We start from the raw sequence: 21,285 nt of genomic DNA on the forward strand, positions 1-21,285 counted from the left end.
ATACATCGGTCTCATGCAGAGAAGTGCTAGGGTTTAAAAAATGAACTGATGAAAGTGCTTTGCCCCAAATGGCTTGTAAAAATAAGTGTTTAAAAATTGCTAAGCGGGCTAGGGATGTGGCATAGTTTGTAGTGTTTTCCTAGCATGTATGAGGCCCTGGGTTTGATTCCTAGGACCACATGAAACAAGGTACCTGTAGTTCCAGACACTCAGGAGGTGGAAGCAGAAGGATCAGTTCAAGGTCATCCTTGACTGTGGAGGGAAGTCAAGGCCAGCCTGGGATCCTTGAGACCCTGTCTCAAAAAGAAAAACAAAACAAAAGCGAAAGACCAAACATCAATAAAGGGCAAAACAAATTAGCTAAGTTTCAAGCTTTGATGAAAATGTGTGAACGAACTCCTTGGTTCCCCATTTTCTTTCTCAAATTACTAATTCAGTTTAGGAAATGATCTCTTCCATAGTAACTTGACTCTAAAAGTAGACATACATCCCCTGTGAGTATGGTTTTTCCCTTATTTGGGTCATATCTGCTATAAATTATACAGCTTCAAGTTGAAAGAAATCAATCTGGTAATTTTTTTTTTAGTTTGTATGAATTAGAAAATGATTCTAGTTTGTAAAAATACTTTTTATATCAGTAAAGAAAAATCACTGTATACACATTTTAATTCTAAAAATACCCTTATATAGTTGCTTTAATTTCAGCATCTAGCCATAAAAGGAAAGGAGAAACAGGAGCAGTATTAGGGAAAGTTTCTGGAATTTTTTCCTTGGATACCCAAGTCGTTTCTCTGATGAGTTTTTGTTTATTTAGGAATGTTGCCAAAAGGATTTGGAAATTTTTCGAGTCCTGATTAATGGTGATGGTAGTTTTAATTTACTTCTCTTCCGTGTCTGTCATTCTTATCCTGTACAAAATGTTGACCTCTGATTGTTTTATTGTGGTGACTGAGTATAGCATATACACTAGGATGTTTCAAAAGTCGGCTTAGTCTAAATCTGAGTTACGTCGCAAGAGAGTTAATTAGAAACACACTCTCCAGCCAATATTGAGGATTACAAGGAATTATCTTCAGGAAGTCAGTTTGGGTGCATATTGTCTTGATTTAATGGAATGTTCCAGGTTCAGGAAGTATCTGTGGAGCTCTGAGGAATGAAGAAGCATATTTTAATGACCCGAACTTGACATATCAAGCCATTTAAGCTGAATGGGAGGAGACATCTTGGCTCATCTCCTCAACCTATAATGAATCACATGGCTTTGAACACCTTTCACATTTGACTCTGGAAGGTTCAACTGTGTGATTTTCAGCAATGTACAGTATAAGATTTTAAATTACCTCTACATAACTGCCTTTCCAAACTAACCAGCACCCTCTGTTCCCTTTTAAAAATACACCACCTGATGCTCAAGGCCTGCTGAACACTCTTATCTAATAATGACTCCTAGGTTCACACTTTACACCTCCCAGGTCTGAGCTGTGTTTCTACCAAGAGCCACTTCTGTTGCTGACCTAGAATTACATTATTAAATTAAATGTCAAATACACTGTCCAAAAGTGAGTACAAAAGAAGAGAACTGTTTCTATGAAAAATGACGTGAATGATTTGGGAAAACTCAGTAGAAGTGAATCACTAATACAGTATTGGCTGTTGGCTTAAGGTTAGGAAAGACAATGTGAAGGCCTTAGAAGTTTTAACATCTGGAGTTTGCCATCTGGAAGGCTCTCCAGTTAAGGTGTGCACAGTAAAGTAGTCCTTTATCTACTCCAAAAGTACTGCTTAGATAGCCACCATGTGACAAACATTTTGCTACTTGAGCCTCAGCAAGGGCAAACCCGAGAGTTCAGGCCTCTTTTTTCCTGATGCTCAAGACCTTTTGGAGGAGACTGGCATGTACCCAGATAATTACAGTTCATTTCTGTCTGTTCTTTGAATCACAAATGATTCTGTGTTGCTCTGTTGCAGGGGTGGGAACTAGTAGCTTGGATTTGGTATTACCAGGGAAGGCCTTGGTGAGCAGGTGATGTTGATAGAGAGGGCTGAGGTAGCGAGTGCAATGGTGAATTGGGAGGAAGAGAAAAGAGCCTGCCTAGGACCATTCATGTGGCTGGTTGGAAGAGACCAGGTATTGGGTGTGACTGCAACTAATTAAATACGGTGGGAACAATAGGAGGTAGGGCAGGGCAGGCAGGAAGAACTGGATCAGGATGGGTCCATGATGTGAAGAACATCTCTTCTGCTGCTGGTAACGGAGAATCTGAAATAAAGAAATGAATGTGTTTGATGTTTCACACAAGTGCATGTGTATCTTAGAAAGAATGATCCAGCCAGAAGTCATTTGGGGCTTCTTTCCTGTTTTGAGTTGGGGCTATGTACAAATCTCCTTCTAGCCCCTGTTAAATATTTTCATCGTTCTTTGTGCTTAGTTACTAGAAAGTAGATAAGTTCTGGGTAGGACAAGACTATTGGTTGATAGTTTCCTTCTAATTGTCAACTTGATGCAGTCTAGAATCACATGAGAAGATCATCTCAGTGAAGGGCTATCTAGATCAGGTTGGCCTGTAGGCATGTCTGTGGGGGATTGTTTTGATCACATTAATTGATATAGGAAGACACAGTCCACTGTGGGTGGCACCATTCTCTGGGTTTGGGTCATGAACTGATCAAGAATAGAGAAGGGGAGCTAAGTATATATGAACACATTTGTTTTCTCTGTTCTTGACTGTGGATGTGGCTATCTGTTTCAAGTTCCTGCCTTGACAATGAAGGATTGTACCCTACTGTAAGCCTAAAAAACCCTCCCACTTAAAGTTGCTTTTGTTAGGGAGCAATGGAGATGCAATTAGAACAGTAAGCTATCTAGATTTAAGTTTTAAAAATATAAGATGTTGTGGAAGTGAAACCTGCGATTTAGGCTTGAAATAGCTAGTATTTCATGTTTATAAACAGCCATTCTTTTACCTCTGAGTTCAGTTTCTTCCACAACGACCTGCAAGACTCAAAGTGAGCAAAAAAAAAAAAAATCTTCATTATTGATAGAAATAGAAACCACTATCTAAAAACGTGAAACTCATTCCTAGTTGGTTTTTTAGCCCATTTTGATACTGCAAGATTTAGGCAGTCTCTAGCTAGACCTTTGTCTACATCATATAATCATTGTGTAAAACTTTGAAACCCTGCTCACCTATCAGCTTACAGAGATGCCTGAGATCACTTAGTCTTGGGCACAATCACTAGAACTCCTGAACACTGAAAAAAAGTACCTGTTGACTAATATGTTGACTCAGGATTTCCAGTTGAGATATCTAGAAAGATCTGAGGCTGGTTGTCTCACATGCACACCCCCAACAACTATGCAGGCTGTTCCATATTCTCCAGCTGTAACCTCCCTCATCACGGTGACTGTGGCATCATCTCAGCCGCAAGCCTCACCCTGCCTATGTGTTTGCCAGGGACGGCTTCAGACAGGACTGAAAGAAACCACAGCCCTACAAGCAATGGAAAGACCAGGGTGGAGAAAAAAGCCTGCAGTGTGGCAGACGGCGAGGTGGGGGCCTGGGAAAGTAACGATCCATGCAGTGTGGGGAGAAGGAGCTGCAGACGGGCCATGCAGATTTTTGTTTATAGTAGTGGTTCCCAAACATTGTCCACCCAGAATTTATTCCTTTTGGCTTTGGAGTGAATTTTACAGACCCCATTTCATTTTACGACCCAGTGTGTTTCTTCTTTCATGTCCCACTGGGAATGTTGCTGTGCTTTTGTGTTAGGCTGAGTAGGTCTTGGTAATTTTTTTGGTCTGCATTTTTCTCTGGTCTCCTATTCCTTACTCCACCCTCAACTGCCAAATTTTATTTCTTGTTTCTACTCTGTTATGTCTCCATCTGTCCTTGGAAGCTTTCTTTCCAATGTAACTCCTTATCTTTAAAAAATAAGGAAGTTTTAACCAATATTAAGATATTTAGATAACAGTTCTCAAGCAAAAATAATTATAATCCATACTTATACACTGGATGAAGCCTCCAGATGGAATGAGTTAAATAATTAAGCAAGCAAGAACAAAATGGATTTTACCTAGAAATAGATTACTTATCAGGTACTCAGAAAGGTAGTAGCTTTCTAAGGATCGAAACAATAGGTCATAGACGAAAGAATTTATAAACTTCCCTGTATAAAAAATACCAAAATATGTATCTAAGATAAACTACGATAAACAAGATATATATTGACAAAGGTGTTTTCATCAATAGCACAAATAAGACATTTTTGGGGGACAGAGTTTCCCTGTAGCCCCAGCTGGCCTAGAATTCCAGTGTAAACCAGGTTGAATTTGAACTGAGATCCGCCTTCCTCTGCCTCCCAGTGCTGGGATTAAAGGTGTGTTCCATCCTGTCTAGCTTCACAAATAAGATCTTGAAGATCTATTATGCATACAAGCCATCATGAAAGTAATTTCAGAACAACATAAAGATGTCAAGAGGGCCAAATACTGTTTGGCCCTCCTGTGGATTACACCTGTAATCCCAGTACTTGGGAGGCAGAGGCAAGAGGACAGAGAGTTCAAGGCCAGTCTGGACTATGTAGTGAGACCTGTCTCAATAACAAAAAATAGAAATGTTAAGACATAGACAAATATATAGATCAAAAGGTAATTCAAATAAGAAGTAAAAACAGTAAAGAAATGTGGGGAAAATTTCAAAATCTTCAGTAAAGACTCACCGTATCAGCATTGTGATAATCAGATTGATGGTGAAATAGTTCAAGCTTAGAAATTACCATTTTGAACCTTGAGAGCTTGTTTGGAGGTTCTAATAGGGGAGTGCAGCTACTTCTTTGCCCTGACCAAAAGGCCAGTCCTCCTCTGTCAGGGAAGGTTGTCCTTTTCGACTGAGCAGGCAGCTTTGGGACAGATGCATGTAGAGCATCTAGGGAGGAAGGGGACCCCCCACCTAGCTAGCCAGATCAGCCAAATCAACCCTGGCGATCAATGGGGTGATAGTGCAGTTAGATTGCCTTCACATCTAGAAATTACCATAGAAATGAGTAATTTAATAGAAATAAAATCCTTGTGTGATAAGCTAAATGTGAATTCTGTATGTTAGCAAACTGTTGTTGATGCTACTGATATATGCTTTGTGGAAGATTCATCTGCTGATACCCTAGCAATTTAAGAGCCCTGAGTTAGACTCTGAGGGGGTGGCGGATGAGTTGGCAGGCTGTATGTTGCATGATGACTTAGCTGTAGTGTTTATTCTTTCCTTGCTGGTATGCTGCCTTGGCTTTCCCTTTCATATGTTCCCCTTACACTATGCCATAACAGCCACGAAATCAGTGATGATGGCTGGGTGCTTGCTGTATGCTGAGTTGTACATTGGTTGATTGCTGACTTGCTGTATGCTGAGTTCTACACTGACTGAGTGCTGACTGTAGGCTGAGTTTTACATACTTTAAATATAAATGACCTCATTCAAACCATGTGACAACTATGTTGGACGGATGTAAGTGCTATCTTTATTTTATAGGTGAAGAAATAGGGCAGACAGGTGTTATATAACATGCCTAGGGTCCTACCAGTATTAATTGATAAAATTAGGGATTCAAACTCTGGGAGGTCTGGTTCAAGGCTCTTCATGTCTGTGCTCTGTGACCTCTCCAGTGATGAGGCCAGTACATTAGATTAACAGACTCAGGTTTCTTTGCTTGTTCACTGTATCTGTTAGCCTGTCACCTAGAATTTACTAAGCAATCAATAAATATTAGTTGAGTGCATATGATTATATTTACTAAGAAGGATAAAATTAGATGCTTGAGAATGCTCCCAACAGCTTTATCTATAATAGTTTAAAAAGAAATGCAGACATAGTGACCAAGTAATAGGGAATAGTTACTTATTTAAATATCATATAGCTACTAAAACATCAATTCTTATGAATATAACAATACATAATAGAGTATGAAGACTACACAGTTATAAAAAAATGCAAATATATCCTGCAGTGATTTTAACCATAACTTGAAAATCTCTCTTGGTGTTAATAGTTTGTGAGTATAGATAATATAGTGATAATGATCAAAACAAATTATGCCTTAGCCCTTGATTACCTTTATCCCCTCTGCATCCCCTGAAAGTTATTATGAGATTCCTGAGGGCTGTTCCTCATCTACCACACTGTGCTGGTGAAGTACAGACACAGGCAGAATCCACCAAGGGATGCTGGCTGGACCCTCCAAGGTCCTCTGTAAATGGATTCTCAGGGAAGCCCCACCACTTTCCCAAAGAGGTCCTTCCCCAGAACACTGAATCTGTGCCTTCCCTGAGTCCTTTGTGCTTCCTGAAGAGCTAGAAGGGGAATCCATAACTGTTGTCCAGCTCTTTTCCAACCCCACCTGGCTCTTGGTCATAGTGGCTCTCAGAGCAACAATGGTTTTGCTTACAGTATTTCAAAGATGGTGGGAGGTCAGGAGTGTCTGTCTCTGCTTGCTGATTTTTGTCAAGTGTTCGAACAGTGTGACTTACGGCAGACAGATAGTAAATATTCATTGAATGATTGAATACCCTTGGAGATTTTAGCCTTCCTGTCCCATGTCACTGGAACTCAAGGGAGGAGCAGGGACCAGTAGTGCACAATGGTGCCTTCTGCAGTCAAGGAAATATTCTGTCTCCTGCATATGGTTCTTTCCTTCCTTGGTTGCTCTTGACTCTATTCCTATACTTCCTTAGTGTCTCTGCCTCAGAAAACTCCATTGTCTTTTGTTTGTCTGGGAAAGATCTGAGTTGACCTGATCTGCAATAAATCTGCAATCTCATATAAGGCTCCATTACAGTATCCTGTTACCAGTTATTAAAAATTAGGTGCCTGTGGAAGAAGACTGAAGGCTTGGCATAAGATCACGTGGTGAGATTTGAGGGACGCCAAGACCCCACCCCCCAACGTAAGAGGCGTGTGGGAAAGAACATTGCAGCAAAGCTGAGAAAATGTGAATCTCATCCCATTTCTGCCACTAGCTAGGCAGCAATATCCTAAGTGAACAGGATTTTGGCACCTCACTCCAGCTGAGGAACAAGGTGGTTGACTTAGATGTTTAGCAAGTCCCTTCAGACAACTCTGTGGAACTGGGAACTTTATGGGCACAGTTTGAAAACTCTTTCCATAGTATGTGCAGATACTTTAGTGTCCTGGTATTCTGGTGCAATAACTGAATATTAAGGAAGGTGGGGTAGTTTATAAAAGAAAAGGAGCTTATTTAGCTCTTGGTTCTGGAAGTCCAAGAGCATGGCACTGGCTTTTAATTGGTGTCTTGTGAAGGCTTTCTGGTAGGGACCCTTTATTGTCCTGAGGCAGCGCAGGACATCGATGCCAAGACAAGGCAAAGTTGTTAGTTTAGTGCTTCTTCTGCTTTTTATAGAGCCACTATCACATGTCATGAGTGCCCCCACTCCGGACTTCACCTAATCCTAGTTATCTTTTGTTGTCTAACAGACTTTTCCTTGGGTGACACAACACACAGGGCTACTCACTTCAGAAAGGGAACCTACCACAGACCAAAGTTGAATTTCGGGAACGAATGAATTTTGGGGGGTTACTGACAGGAGAATGGGTGAGGGGTTACTTACGGGAGCAGGGATGAGTCAGACAAAAGCAGCTGCATCGTGGAATAAGCCCACCCCATCAAGGGTGACAACTCAAAAAAGATGTAACCCTGGAGCTTGTGGGTAACTCTCCCAGCTGAGAATATCTTCTCTGAAGCTTAGATGGTCAGAGTCTCTTCCCCAGAAATGGTTTACTCCTTCTATAAAGCTGGGGAGGAGCCTTCCAGAATCTTTCAGTTTTCCACTTCCCTAGACATGTGACATTTTGTTTACCTCTTGAGTCCAGTGAGCCTTCCCTTCCCTCCTGGAAGGAATGTTTCAATTAGCAGGAAACTGCTATACAATACCCCCTAAGGACCCATCTCCAAACTTCACTAGTATATCACTTGGAGGGTTGTTTCACTATTAGTCTGGGGGAGACCAAGCACCCAGACATAGCAGCTGAGGTCACATGTTGTCAGATAAAATAAAAAGAGGGGTATTAAAAGGGGTATAGATCAAAGCTGTGTTTTTCCATTTAGAATCTTCAGGGAGTTGTTGAGAATGCTTGTCATTTTTGTTGAGTTCCTGCTTGTAAGTTACTGTGCTGTAGCATGTGGTAGACAGACTTGAATGCATCATAATCTCCTTCCCCCACCTTCAAATGGCAACAGGAATGAAATAGAGGGTAGACTGGTGGATGACAGTCACATGTTAGATGTGCCTGCCCCTTGTTCTTATCCAGCATCCTTCTTCTGTGTGGGTTTTCTTTTTTTTTTCTTTTTGAGCCCATATTTGGCCCCAACTTTTATCAACGGCAAGAATTTAAGCTGGCTATGAGGTCAGAGGGATTTTTATTGCAGTGCTTGTGCCCTCAAGTTAGATATGTTTGTTGAGATTTTTGACTTTACAAATATTTAAAAATTCTAAGTTTAGATTCATCTCAATTACTTTTCTGAGGCTCAGGAATAAATAATCCTAAGTAGATAATAATAATGAGCTTAGTGGCATATGAACTTCATCTTTGGAAGGATCTGCAAAGTTTGCGAAGCATGGTGGCACATTTTAAAAGGGCTTGACTCTTAATATTACTGGATATAGCCTAGGCTTAAGTGCTGTTACTGGGTTTCTGAGAAAGTATTTTTCAAGGATATTAAAGAAAATGCCAGGCCACAGTGACTGAGCAGCAACATGTCCCTTTGGATAGCTGCAGTGACCACCCGCCCCCCCAAAGGTGGGCTGTGCAGGGATGGATCAAATTGTCGTTCTTGACGCATACATATCCTTCCCCAAATAGTCAGATTTGTTTAAGTCCATGAGTATTTATTAACCACTTTTTCCAGAAGTGTGAAACTTATACTTGAATCGGCCAGATGAACTACAGCCTCTTCAACACAGATGGCAGTTGGCAGATGTACGCGTCCCTATTTTAAAATTTAAATCTTGCCAATCACTTTTGATGAAATGATAAAATCTGAATTTTACTCTATTTACTGACCTGGTTGGAGTTTTGAGAACCAGAATTTCAGGCTGAGATTGTGTCACCCGGCCATGTTATTTTGTAGATGGGGAAAATCATAATCTTCAAGGTAAGATCATTTGTTTTTGAAGCTGTTACAAAAGGATGTCCTTAACTAGAAGCGTCTGGGATTTGTGTATTTACTGCACTGTACTGTTACTCAGTATTACTGCATTTTCACGGGGTTAGAAGACACTTGAGTTTAAAATTAGTAGGAAACTGCTACCATGACAGCATCTGTAAAGAATGTGAGGTGGAATTTAGTGATAGGCTCCATCTACTGAGTTCCTCAGGTTAAACCTAGATCAGATGAGACAGCCCACAGCTGTGGTGAGGTTGACGATAGATGAACAGGAAATTTTAAACAAAGTTGAGATGATGAATAGTCCCATCCCACACTGGATGCTTTGGCATGCGTGGTAGGGCTTCATATCTCCTAGATATAAACAGAACGCCGCACTGAAGCATTCATGAATGCCTACCAGCATTATAAACGGGTGGTTTTTACGGAATAGTTATATGCATTCAGAATATTTTGTCCTTCCTGAAATCTGTATTTACCTTACCATGGGGTTCAGTGTCCCCTCTATCTGGGTATTTGATGGGTGGAGAGGGAAGGAAAGTGGTGATTTTAATTTGTAAAGCAGATAAGGCAAAAGCCATGCTCTGTTTGAGCAGGTGAACTAAACCGATGATAAAAAGCAATCGTTAAAGTAGCATTCCTCGTCTGGATTGCACTACTGTCTTTTATAAGGACCATAGCCTGGGGTTCTGTGGATTGTGTTATAGAAGAAACTGCTTGTAGCAATTCCCTTCTTCTCCTAATATTTTTGCATATATCAGAGCCATGCCTACACGTGCCAGCATGCTTTTATTTGTTTGCCAGTATGCTTTTATTTGTTTTTAAAACTCACCTCTCCACCTAGAGTTTTAAACCTACTGGTTACTATGGATAATTTGTAAAGCTGCTTAGTCCTTGCAAAATACAAACTAATTCTATCTCAAAACAGTGAAATTCCATCTGTATTTTTTTAGGTCTGATGTCTAATGAATGCATATATCCTTTAAAAAAAGAAGGTGCTCAGTGACTTCAAGAGTGTTAAGTGTGGGGTGTATTTTTAACCCTTATTGAAGCATTTCCCTTTGTCCCCAAATCTTTTTGGAATTCGGTTTTCTGTTTCTCAAGTTATAGAAAATATTGTCTTCTTTCACATATTAAAAAATATCCCCTTGCCTTTAGAATGATTATATACTAAATGACTTTTAAATTAAACTCTCCAGAAAACTTGACTTTGACTAAGTATTCACTTTGAACTTAACAAAGTGAGGAGCTGGGGAGATGGATCAGTTGGTAAAATATTGTCTTGCAAGCACTAGGACCTAGGTTTGATCCACAGAGCCCACATAAAAATGTTAGATGAGCGTTCATGTGCTTTTAACCCCAGAGCTAAAGAGGTAAAGACAGGCAGATCCCTGGGCCTCTCTGGCCAGCCAGCTTAGCCTATTTGGTGAATGAATTCCTGGCCAGTGAGAGACCTTATCTCTCAATGAAAGGCAGATGGTACCTGAGGGATGACATCTGAGGTTGTCCTCTGGCCTCCACCCACACATGGACATGTGGGTTCACCTGTGCACCCACACACACATGAACACACATACACACAAAAATCGTATCAAGGCCAAATCCACAGTGCACAACTTAGGGACATAAAGTAGAGGATTCCCCAGCTTCCCCAGATTACTTACCCTCGTTCTGTGTTTTTCCTTGGTTTTGTCTCCAATGATTTTCTCTGCCTTGCTCCTTACTTTTAACATAATTTAATTTTTTTCTGTTTCACTGTGTCTCCTTACATAGATTGCCTTGCATCCTGTGGTGAGAAACAGGAATGCAACCCTGTCTCTCTCTTCACACTTTCCCTTTCTCCTGGCCTCTTGTTTTCTGGTTACATCAGCCTCTTTTGGGTTCTGGGCCTTTCTGAGCTGTTTTACCGCAAGGGCTTCGTTTGTGTAATTGTCCTGTAAGCACTCTGCTGCTGGGGACTTTTCGTAATACTGGATTATTCTTTCAGATTTAATTTCAGTTTCATCTCCTTGGACAGGTTGGTCCAGATCACCCTAACTCCTATGTTTTTTAGACTGAGCTTCTGAGTGAGTAAAAGTTAGCAGGCAGATAAGACTTGTCAGTAGGCCATTTTCAAGCCCAACTGTGAATCTCTATGTTCCATCAGGAGAAGACAACTGTACACATCTTCCTTCATGTTTAGGGCTTCCCAGTTCTGACTGCAGGAGATGGCAGCCATCAAGATATCCCCTCGGCTCTCAGACCGCTGTATCTTCTTGGGGCAGTGAAGCATACTGGATTAAAAGGAAAACACATCTTTGTTTTGTTTAGGTTCTTTTTGTAGTTTGATTCTTTAAAAAGGTGTGTGTGTGTGATGCTGGGAAGGTATCACTTTGTGCATGCTGCCCAAGTGTCCACCACTGAACTGAATCCCTAGCCCAGCTCTCAGTCATTATCTAACATATTTATTGTCTAAAACTTTTACATAACTATAGTATTAGCTCACTTTATGACTGAAGGTGGAGGGGGGGCATGCAGTGATAACTTTTGCTGTCTAAAAATATTACTGTTTTACCTGCCCCCCTTCATACTCAAAAGAATATCAGGGGTCAAGCTGTGGTCCTTTAAGAGAGTATTCTTCTACTAATCAGAGATAAGTGGGGAAATTGAGACAGCATTCCCCTCAGTGTCATCTGTGCAATGGCAGGTGTAGGCTTTCTTTAGATGGCGGTTGGTTTTTCCCTGTCCTACCTTCCCCACCGTAACTAGAAATGGTATGTCTGCTGACCCAGAAAGCCCTGGGTAGTCAGAATTGCTGGAATCTGCTGCAGGAGGGTCCAGAACCCTTGAGAGAGACTTTCAGGAGTGAGCAGCTGAAGTGTTTTTATAGCCAGCTGAGGTAACGGAAAAGAAAGAGGTAGCACATTCCTTATTATAGTGCAGGTGTTTGGAAGATTCACTGTGCTCACATTTGAACACAAGTCCTTAATATTTGGTATTTAAGCAGGGTTCCAGTTTACAGTCTAGAATGTGAACACTGTGTCATCCCTATTGTTTTAGAAGGCACTCTGAGTGGTGGACACACACCTGAAACACTTGATAGCTTTCAAACTTCCAACTTACTCCTCTAGCCTGCATCCTTCTGCTCATTTTGACCTTTTATAGCAGCACATGAGGTACTTGGAGACATTATCATGAAATTACACTTTCTGGAATAACAGGTTGATGGTCCACATACCTCTTGTTATTGCAACAGTTCCCTGGTGACCACATGATGCAATATGGTAAATTATGGTGATGGCCAGCAAAATGTCATGCCGACAAACTTATGGAATTTCTCGGGCAGTGTTCCATGTTACACCTTCTAGTTGGATTTTCCAAAATATATGAGCCAGAGCCAGACTTACAACCAGCATAGCAGGCTTCTTAAGCCAACCTGAAAGCTAACTCATTCTTTTTTCTCTTTATGTTCTGAGAAGGTTTTATGGAAGTCTGGTTGCATAGATAATATACCGAGTGGTGATGCTTTGAGAGTGGCATAGAAAGTATTCATGGCTAAATCCTAAAGTCTGTAGGTTGGTTTTAAATTTGTTTTCTTTGGTACAAAAGACAATTTAGGTGTAAAAAGTTTGCCTTCCACAAAAGGCTCCACATGAACTTACTGAGCTGAAGCAGAGAGCTTCATATGTTGTCATTTAGATTTTAGAAAATACTGGGACAAGAGAATAGGTATTTTGTTTCTCATTCATGAATATGTATAAATAGTGGCCTTTTAGTGGTTTAAATAAACCAAGCAGAGACCATTTCCTTTATGACTGGAGACATGGGACTATTGGAGCACACAGATTACTGCTGTATTCTTTCATGCCTGTGCAGTCCTCAGAACAATTATAGGGAGGCCATCTCGAGGGTGAAAAGCAGATTTAAAGAAGATAAATTGAGTTCATGTTGAAGTTTGAAGTCTGTAATTGATGCTAGAACTATCTAGCAAAGGTCATTTTATGAATTCATTCCATGTAGATTATAGGTAGTCCCTACTTTGCATACCTAATATCCAAGTTGTATAACCTTTAAATATTTTTGTCAGAAATCAAAATCTTTTAGGCGAGGTTATAAATATGTAAAACAATGAAAAAAAAAAACCCAGTAAGGCTGATGTTTGTTTGGTAGTCTATAGTTTAAAATGTTAGAAACACAAAAAATTAAAGTGTTTATTTCTTGGAGTGAAACCAGTCAAGAATAATATGAGGCTGTTTGCATTCTTCTTATTGGGGAACTTAGGATGTATTCTTTCTTTCTTTTAAAATGTTATACCTCTCTGATTTTTTTTTCTTTTTCCCTTTTTCTTTTTTGAGACAGGGTCACCCTGTAGCCCCAGCTGACCTGGAACTCACTATGTAGACCAGGTTGTCCTTGAACTCACAGATCTCTGCCTGCCTCTGCCTCCTGAGTACTGGGATTAAAGGTGTAACGACACCATGCCTGCTGCATCTGTTTTTGAACAAAAGTTTGGAAGCTGATTCAAAGTTGTAAACTATCTGACACGAGCTCTTTGCAATTTTCTTTCTTGGAGTATCACTTTTTATTTCCTTGTTGCACTGGCTTTTTTTTGTTGGCCTTTACCACCTCTTGAGTATCTGCTTTTGCTAAATGTTCTGTGGCTTTATCGTTTTGGGTGAGGAGGTCACAGAACTACTTGCTTTGCTGTCTGTGCTTCTGCTAAGAGATGTGCAATACCCACTCACCAACAGAGCATGAAGGAGCTGATGTAGCCTTTGCATGCCAACATCACAATTACCTGAACAAAAAAGCCTGACTTTTAAATTGAGTTTTTAAGACTGGGCCCGAACTCAGAGGACACTTGTTCCCCCAGATAGCTCTTGGAATGATCTGTCTCCTGAGTCAGGCCTCACTCACGTTTTTATTCAAACCTGTTTCCCCAACTTCACTAGGCAAGTACAAGTTTGGATCCACCCTTACAATAACAGGTCATCCTGCCTTTTCATCCCTACTCCTATAATATCTCATTCACCCAGTCACAAGCATCCTTCCCAGCACAGTGGAGACACTTTTATCACTGTCTTTCATCACTTTGATATGTTGATTCTCAAGCATGCCCTCATTTACTCATTAACTTAAAAAATTTTTTATATGTATGAGTGTACTGCCTGCATGTAAGTGCACCTATGTCTGTAATACCCACAGAGATCAGAGAAGAGAGTATTGAATCCCCTGGACCTGGAGTTACAGATGGTTGTTAACTGCCATGTGGGTGCTGGGAATCGAACCGTGGTCCTCTGCAAGAGCAGCCAGTGCTCTTAACTGCTGAGCCATCTCTCTAGCCCCTCATTAACTTTTTGGGTAGTATACCAAATTGAGACTTCCAGGAAATGCCCAGTCACAAGACACAAGGTTCATTGAGCTTGACATGGTTACTTAAAAGTCATTAGTCCATAGATTCCGTCCATTAAAAAAAAATATTTTCTTTACTATTTTTATTCTTATATGTATGAGTGTATTGCCAGCATGTATGTAAGTGTACCTGTGTCATGCAATGCCCATGGAGGTCAGACAGGGTGTCTGAGCTCCCTGGAACTGGAGTTGTGGATGGTTGTTAGCGGTCATATGGGTGCTGGGAATTGAACCCTAGTCCTCTGCAAGAGCAGTCAGTGCTGTTAACCACTGCACCATCTTTCCAGCTCCAGACTCTGTCCATTTTATAAGTCATTCCTACAGAATGTATCTATGAGTGTATTGCCTGCATGTAAGGCAGGTGCTCCTACAGAGTGACATATTTTGCCACGATATACACATGCTGCTATTGTTGAAGTGATTTGTGGCAAAGATCTTGCAGTAAAGTTTGTACTTTATAGTTCCTCAGTTAAGTACTGTGGTCACTGACATCCTTGTGTATTGGAAGTAGAGAGTACCTGTGTTCCAATGATAAATTACTCACAGACATTTGCATAGTATATGTAAATATGGGACTAGCTCCCCTCACTGTTACCTAGAGTATTGAGCTTATCTGGTGAGCCAAACTGGGACTTTGAAATTGAAGTCAGAATTGAACTAGCAGTTACAGAGTCATTGGTTCTCCTGTTATCTTTGACTTCTGTTACTCAGGACTTCTCATAGTAGATGGGCACTAGTGGAAGTTCAAGCATTTTCCAGACTCCACCCAGCCTGGGTCATTTTGAATTCATCTGAAACCTATGCCCAGAACGTGGTTTCTGGCTTGTCGCTTGGTCCTTTTTTTTCTGACTGTCTCCTTCCTCCTCTACCTTCGTCCCTCTTCCCTCTTCCCTAGTCTTTTCCAAGAAGCTCTAGTGGTCACTGCCCACCCCCAACCCCTCCACCCCCCTGCCCTCATGGCAGCACTATATTACTTCAGATTCTTTCCAGTGCCTTCTGCCATCATCCTGATCTGATTTTCAGCTTGCCCCTCAGTTCTTATGACAGTTTCCTGACTGACTCTCCCAGCTTTGACACTCTTCTATTCAGCTAATCCTCTATGCCCTTGGAGCCTAGCAGTCTTCCTGGAACACTTGTGAAACCTTGCTAATCCTCTGCCTCAAGACTCAGGATAATGTACCCATTACAGAATAATGTCATCTTATTACAGAATCACGTCTCTAATAGCTTCCCTGGTCTGACTTAATCCTTGTTCCACCTTATTGCCTGATTTCTTCCCTTCCCTCAAAAGCTGGGTTTTAGCAAGACACTTTGCTTCACTCTGTCCCAAATGAATTACCTCTCCTTTACACAGAAGCTCTCCTAGAACGTACTTTACTGTGTTCCCAGTCTTAAAACCTTCTCCCAAATTCTGTCTTTTGGGAAATGCTTTTTCAGTTTCTAGAAGTGACTTCAGTTCTATGTGAAGTCCCAAAGATTTTATTTCATATTTTCCAGTCGTCAATTAATTGTTGGTTTGTATATATAGTTAATACTGTTTAGTTCTTGATGGGCAGGAACTGACTCTTCCTTGCTACTTAGAATGGTATTTGAAGCACTGTCCATTTCTTTATTCATTATTTTGTCAGGGCTTAGGCATTTTCATTCATTCTGAGCTACTTGTGAGGGGTAAAATGAAACAAGACTAATTCCCTGATCTCATAGAGCTCTAGTGGAGGGAGCCCTATACAGAGGCAGTCCGACAACAGTTCTGTGGTAAGATATGTGGATAGTAAATGTACTTCTAGAAATCACAAAGGAGAGGCAGCTTCGAGTGCATCTCAAGAAAAGGGAGAAGCAGAGTCTGCAAGATAAGCTGGATGGAAGGTGCCTTGGGAAAAAGATGCCCCATAGGTAAAGCTCAAGACTGGTGACGTTAGCTCTGAATAAAGCTCAGTGAACTGTGTTGTGGGGAATGAGGTGAGTTCAGAAGTGATGAGGTTGCAGAGGGAACAGGGCCCTGTGTTTGGCAAGAGTGGACATATTTGATAAATGATTAGAAGAAAGGAGTTCTAGGATGTTTGAATGAGCCAGGTGAGGGAGGTTTTGTTAAGGGTCACTCTGGGGCTACAGGTATTGGGGGAAGATGATTACTATTGTAGATTATTAGTGGGGTCTGTGGGATATCTATATATACAGTAGTGGACAGTTTGAAGATCAGCAGAGAGCTTTGGCTAGAATCAAGAGCTTGGGTGACCAGCATACGACAGAATGAAAGCACAGAGTGTGTGGAACTAAGTCAAGAAGATTTTAAGACCAGACCATAGTGCACACCAGGGCTTAAAGGACAAGCAAAGGAAGCAGTTTATAAAGAATATTCATAGGATATGAAAGGAAGCAAGATGCTACGGTAACCAAGGGAGACTGAAGTCTGCCTGTTGGACTTAGTGACTTGGACATCATAGTGACTGTAGGAGAAAGAGCTTCTGCAGAGGGTGTGGAAGGGAAGGTTGGTCTGTCCCTAGGTATTTTGCAATATGTTGGGGAGCAAAAAAAATTCTTCTGACAAGTGGAGTCATGGGAAACATTTAAAAACAGGAACTAGAAACAGTGGAGGGGGACTTTTATTTTGTAGACATGTGGAAATCTGATGGTGTTAAAGGCTATTCGGAAGAATTCACTAGTAATGATGAAAATTCTTCACCTAGTCACCTTCATTTGCTATTTTAAGTAAATGAACTCCAAACTTATGATGACTCTGATGCGTCTAGGGTTCAGTGGGTGTTTTAAGCCCAATGAGATAGCAAATTCCTCTAAAGTGTGTTTGTAGCTGTCCCAGCTTTTTGTTCTGGCTAGGACATAGTTCAGTGTCTTACACAGAAGAAGCTTCAACAGGTAGTATTTTCATCACTTTCATTTGTCCCTTTGTCTGTCTCCACTCTATGTCAGACATCTGTTAGGCACTGAGGGCATAAATGTGTAAAGTATCACTTGTTCCCAAGTGTTTAATTATGAGACAGTTAATGTCAATGAATAGGGAAACAAAGCCATTTCAAATTATGAGATGTTTAAAATAGTACCGTAGTAGACCGTAGTCCTGTGGTGACTTCATATTCTTTAAAAAAATTCTATTAAAAATATTGAAATATATATACATATATATGTATATACATGTATATATATATGTATATATATGGGGGATGTGCTTGTGTCACGGTGTACATGTGGAAGTCAGAGGACAACCGGTAGGAGTTGGTTCTCTCCTTCCACTAGGTAGGTGCTGGGGATCACACTCAGGTCGTCTGCCTTGGCAGCAGGCTCTTTGCCTGCTGAACTGTGTCACTGGCCTGACTTTATATTCTTCTCCTGTGAACTCTTCTTTCCTTTGTTGGGGGAGAATAATCACAAGCTATTGGAAAGTTAAGTGACTTAGCTTGGATAGAAATGGAACTCTTCAGCAATGCATTTACTCAGTTCATTTCTAATTGGTGGAAATATAATGTCTGTAATAGGCTGTGTGTTGGAGAGGAGGTTGTTGATTGATTGTTACTTAACATTTGAGAAATTAACCAGATTTCCACATTTTTCTCTTTTCCTTTTCAGTAATTTGCCATCTTCCATGTATGAATGGTGGCCAGTGTAGTTCAAGAGACAAATGTCAGTGCCCTCCGAATTTCACAGGAAAGCTTTGTCAGATTCCTGTTCATGGTGCCAGTGTGCCTAAACTCTATCAGAATTCCCAGCAGCCAGGCAAGGCTCTGGGGACACATGTCATCCATTCCACACATACCTTACCTCTGACCATGACCGGCCAGCAGGGAGTCAAAGGTAAGTTTTTCATCCTTACTTGGCTCAGGGCCCAGTCCTCTGGTAACAGGTCTCAATAGGTAGTCAGTACTGGTGTTCAAACAGAAGGGAGTTTGGATCTGAAATGGCAGTACAGACAGGGTGTGGGCCCATCTATGTGACTGTAGGCCTCAGAGAACTGGCATCTAGGAAGTAAGATAGCTCAAACGAGTACCTGCTTCTCTAGGGAGAAAGTGATGGGTGTGCATGGTACTGTTCTGGCAAAGCTTAAACACAAAGAGGAGTGAAGTCATGGGCAGGCTCTGACAGCAGTAGTGAACTAGTGGGTCACATGGTACCTGCTGATGAATTTTGTAGCTGAGGAGTTCTTGATTTTAGTTCTACATGATCATTTAACTTCACTGGATTTCAATCTGTTGATCTGGAGGGGAAGGCAAACTAGGTCACTTGGAGCTTAAAAATTCTATGACTAATTCATTCTTTTGAACCTGGCATCCTTATAAACACACAATTTTAAAAAGGGGGTCAGGGAAGTGTTTCTGGCTCTTACTCTTTAAAATCTGAGTGTTTGTATGGGAAGATGAGATTTTTGTTTGAAAGTCAGTTTTGTTACAGCTATAACACACTTTAGCATTTCATAAGTGCTTATGCCATAAGAAGCATCAAAAGTAAATACATAAGATATTTATGGATAAAATAATTGTGCTTTGTGAAACTGTATTTCCATTTTTAAAGAAAAGATGTAAAGTTTCTGTAATGGAAATTTTATTAAATATACAGAAGTAATTAAACTCTGAAATCCTCTTCTCATTTGATAAGATGTGCTTCCAACAATGAAAAGCACCGTGAACTCAGTTTTGTGATGCTAAAAAAGATTATTCTTGTTTAATGAACAGTTACTATTAGATTCTTTAATGCCTCTGTAATTATAATTATTAAATTTTATGTTTATTATTTTAAATTTTGTGTGTGTCTCTGTGTGTGTGCACACACATATTGAGTGTAGGTTTATGTGGAGGCCAGAAGTGTTGCTGGAGCTCGAGTTATAGGCAGTTGTGAGCTGTCTGACATGGGTGCTGGGAATTGAACCCAGGCCGTCTACAAGAACAGTATGCACTATTAACCGCTGAGCCATCTCTCTAGCCTCTATGATTGCAGTTTTACTTTTTAAAAAGTTATTACATTTAAACTTTTATTTATTTGTCTATTTACTTGTGTGTTTGTGTGGGGGCATGCACATACCATGATGCATGTGTGGAGGTCAGAGGACAACTTATGGGAATCAGTTCTCTCCATCGTGTAGGTCCTGGGCATTGAACTCAGGTCATTAGGCTAGGTGGCAGGTACCTTTACCAACTGAACTATCTCCCCAGCCCACAGTTTTATTTTTAAAAATATGGAAATTGGGACAAAATTGTTATTTTGAATGCAAAATCCTCAAGAACTTTGGTGGTTATATCCAAAAGAGATACTTTGAATATTGTATACAATGTGTAGTATATATAAATGTGTTTGTATAAAATGTGTGTCATGTTTTAAAAACCCAGATTTGCCTATTACTTCTTTATTATTAAAAAGTTGTCTTCCTGATCTGTTTTAGTGAAATTTCCCCCCAACATAGTCAATATACATGTGAAGCATCCTCCTGAGGCTTCCGTCCAGATACACCAAGTTTCCAGAATTGATGGCCCAACAGGCCAGAAGGTAAAAGAAGCTCATCCAGGCCAATCCCAAGTCTCTTACCAAGGACTTCCTGTCCAGAAGACACAGACAGGACCTTCCACGTACTCCCACCAGCAGGTCATTCCACATGTATATCCTGTGGCTGCTAAGACACAGCTTGGCCGCTGCTTCCAGGAAACCATTGGGTCACAGGTGAGCAGTGTTACTCGGGCCACCTTGATAATGCTTTCCAGATAGGGCATTGTCCTATAAAGAAGCCAGACCTGGCATAAATGAATTTCTATAGAAGAGACTGGCAAGCCATGATGCATTTACAAATAAAGTTTTGTTGGAACACAGTGATGCCATTCATGTATTTAACATCTATGCCTGTTTTCATGCAGGGATGGTGGACTCAAGTAATTTCAATGAGATGATATGGTCTACAAAATCTAAAATACTTACTCTGTGGCCCTTTACAGAAACGTGTTGACCCATGATATATAGAATAATTTGAAGTAGTGAACTTGTAGAAGGGTAGTTGGAATTCCATGATTACTTGATTATATTTTTGTTAATGGGGATGGCTTGTATGTAAAACACATCAGGCATGAGATGTGGTACAGAAGATACATTGTGCAAGGACTTTTGAAATATATAGGCAGTTTTAGAAATTTATATGTTAGTTGATAAAGTTGAATTTTGAATCGCTTATGCAATATTACTTCATGCAGTCTTTTACTTCTTTGTTATTTGTAACTAACATGGTAACACATGAATTATTTAAGGCATGTTTTAAATATCATTGGGCTTACTTTGGCCTATGCCATAAAGTGAGAAACATGATGTTCTTTAAGATTTGTCATTGAGTATGTGTAGCGAAGGCAACCTAAAATATTCAGTTTCTGTGCTCCAGCCACTTGGTATTGCTGCTTTGAGATATATGATAATGATGTAGGCCTTGTCTTGTGATTTTCTGTCTGTCTTTTGGTCAAGGTTTAAATACCTATAAGAGAGTAAGCAGTAAGAGTAAGCAGAGTAAGCAGGATGTGTCCTCCTTTGTGTCTTGGATATTCCAAAAGTAGTGTGCATATGTGTCAGGGAGCTAGGAGGGAGAAGTACTTGAGGGTTATAGAATTAGTTGCTATTGCTTTAGAAGCCTACAAAACACTTTTAGATACTAAGCCATTGTAGAATTATCACCTTCTTCCTAGAATAACTGAAAATTAATTTGTGGACCTGAATGGAAAACGCATCCTGAGAAATCATGAGACC

The 21,285-nt window shown here is 40.5% G+C and overlaps 1 protein-coding gene across 1 annotated transcript in view; it reads left to right on the forward strand.

Moving 5' to 3' along the window:
- Ltbp1 (latent transforming growth factor beta binding protein 1) overlaps nt 1-21,285 on the forward strand; it is a 448,854-nt gene that overhangs the window by 224,669 nt on the left and 202,900 nt on the right. Inside the window, 2 exon segments of the mRNA XM_008849049.3 lie at nt 18,145-18,369; nt 19,949-20,223. Of these exon segments, the coding sequence (XP_008847271.2) occupies nt 18,145-18,369; nt 19,949-20,223 (500 nt within the window).

Source organism: Nannospalax galili, unplaced genomic scaffold (genome assembly GCF_000622305.1).
Source record: "Nannospalax galili isolate Female #2095 unplaced genomic scaffold, S.galili_v1.0 scaffold344, whole genome shotgun sequence".
Taxonomy (NCBI): Eukaryota; Metazoa; Chordata; class Mammalia; order Rodentia; family Spalacidae; genus Nannospalax; species Nannospalax galili.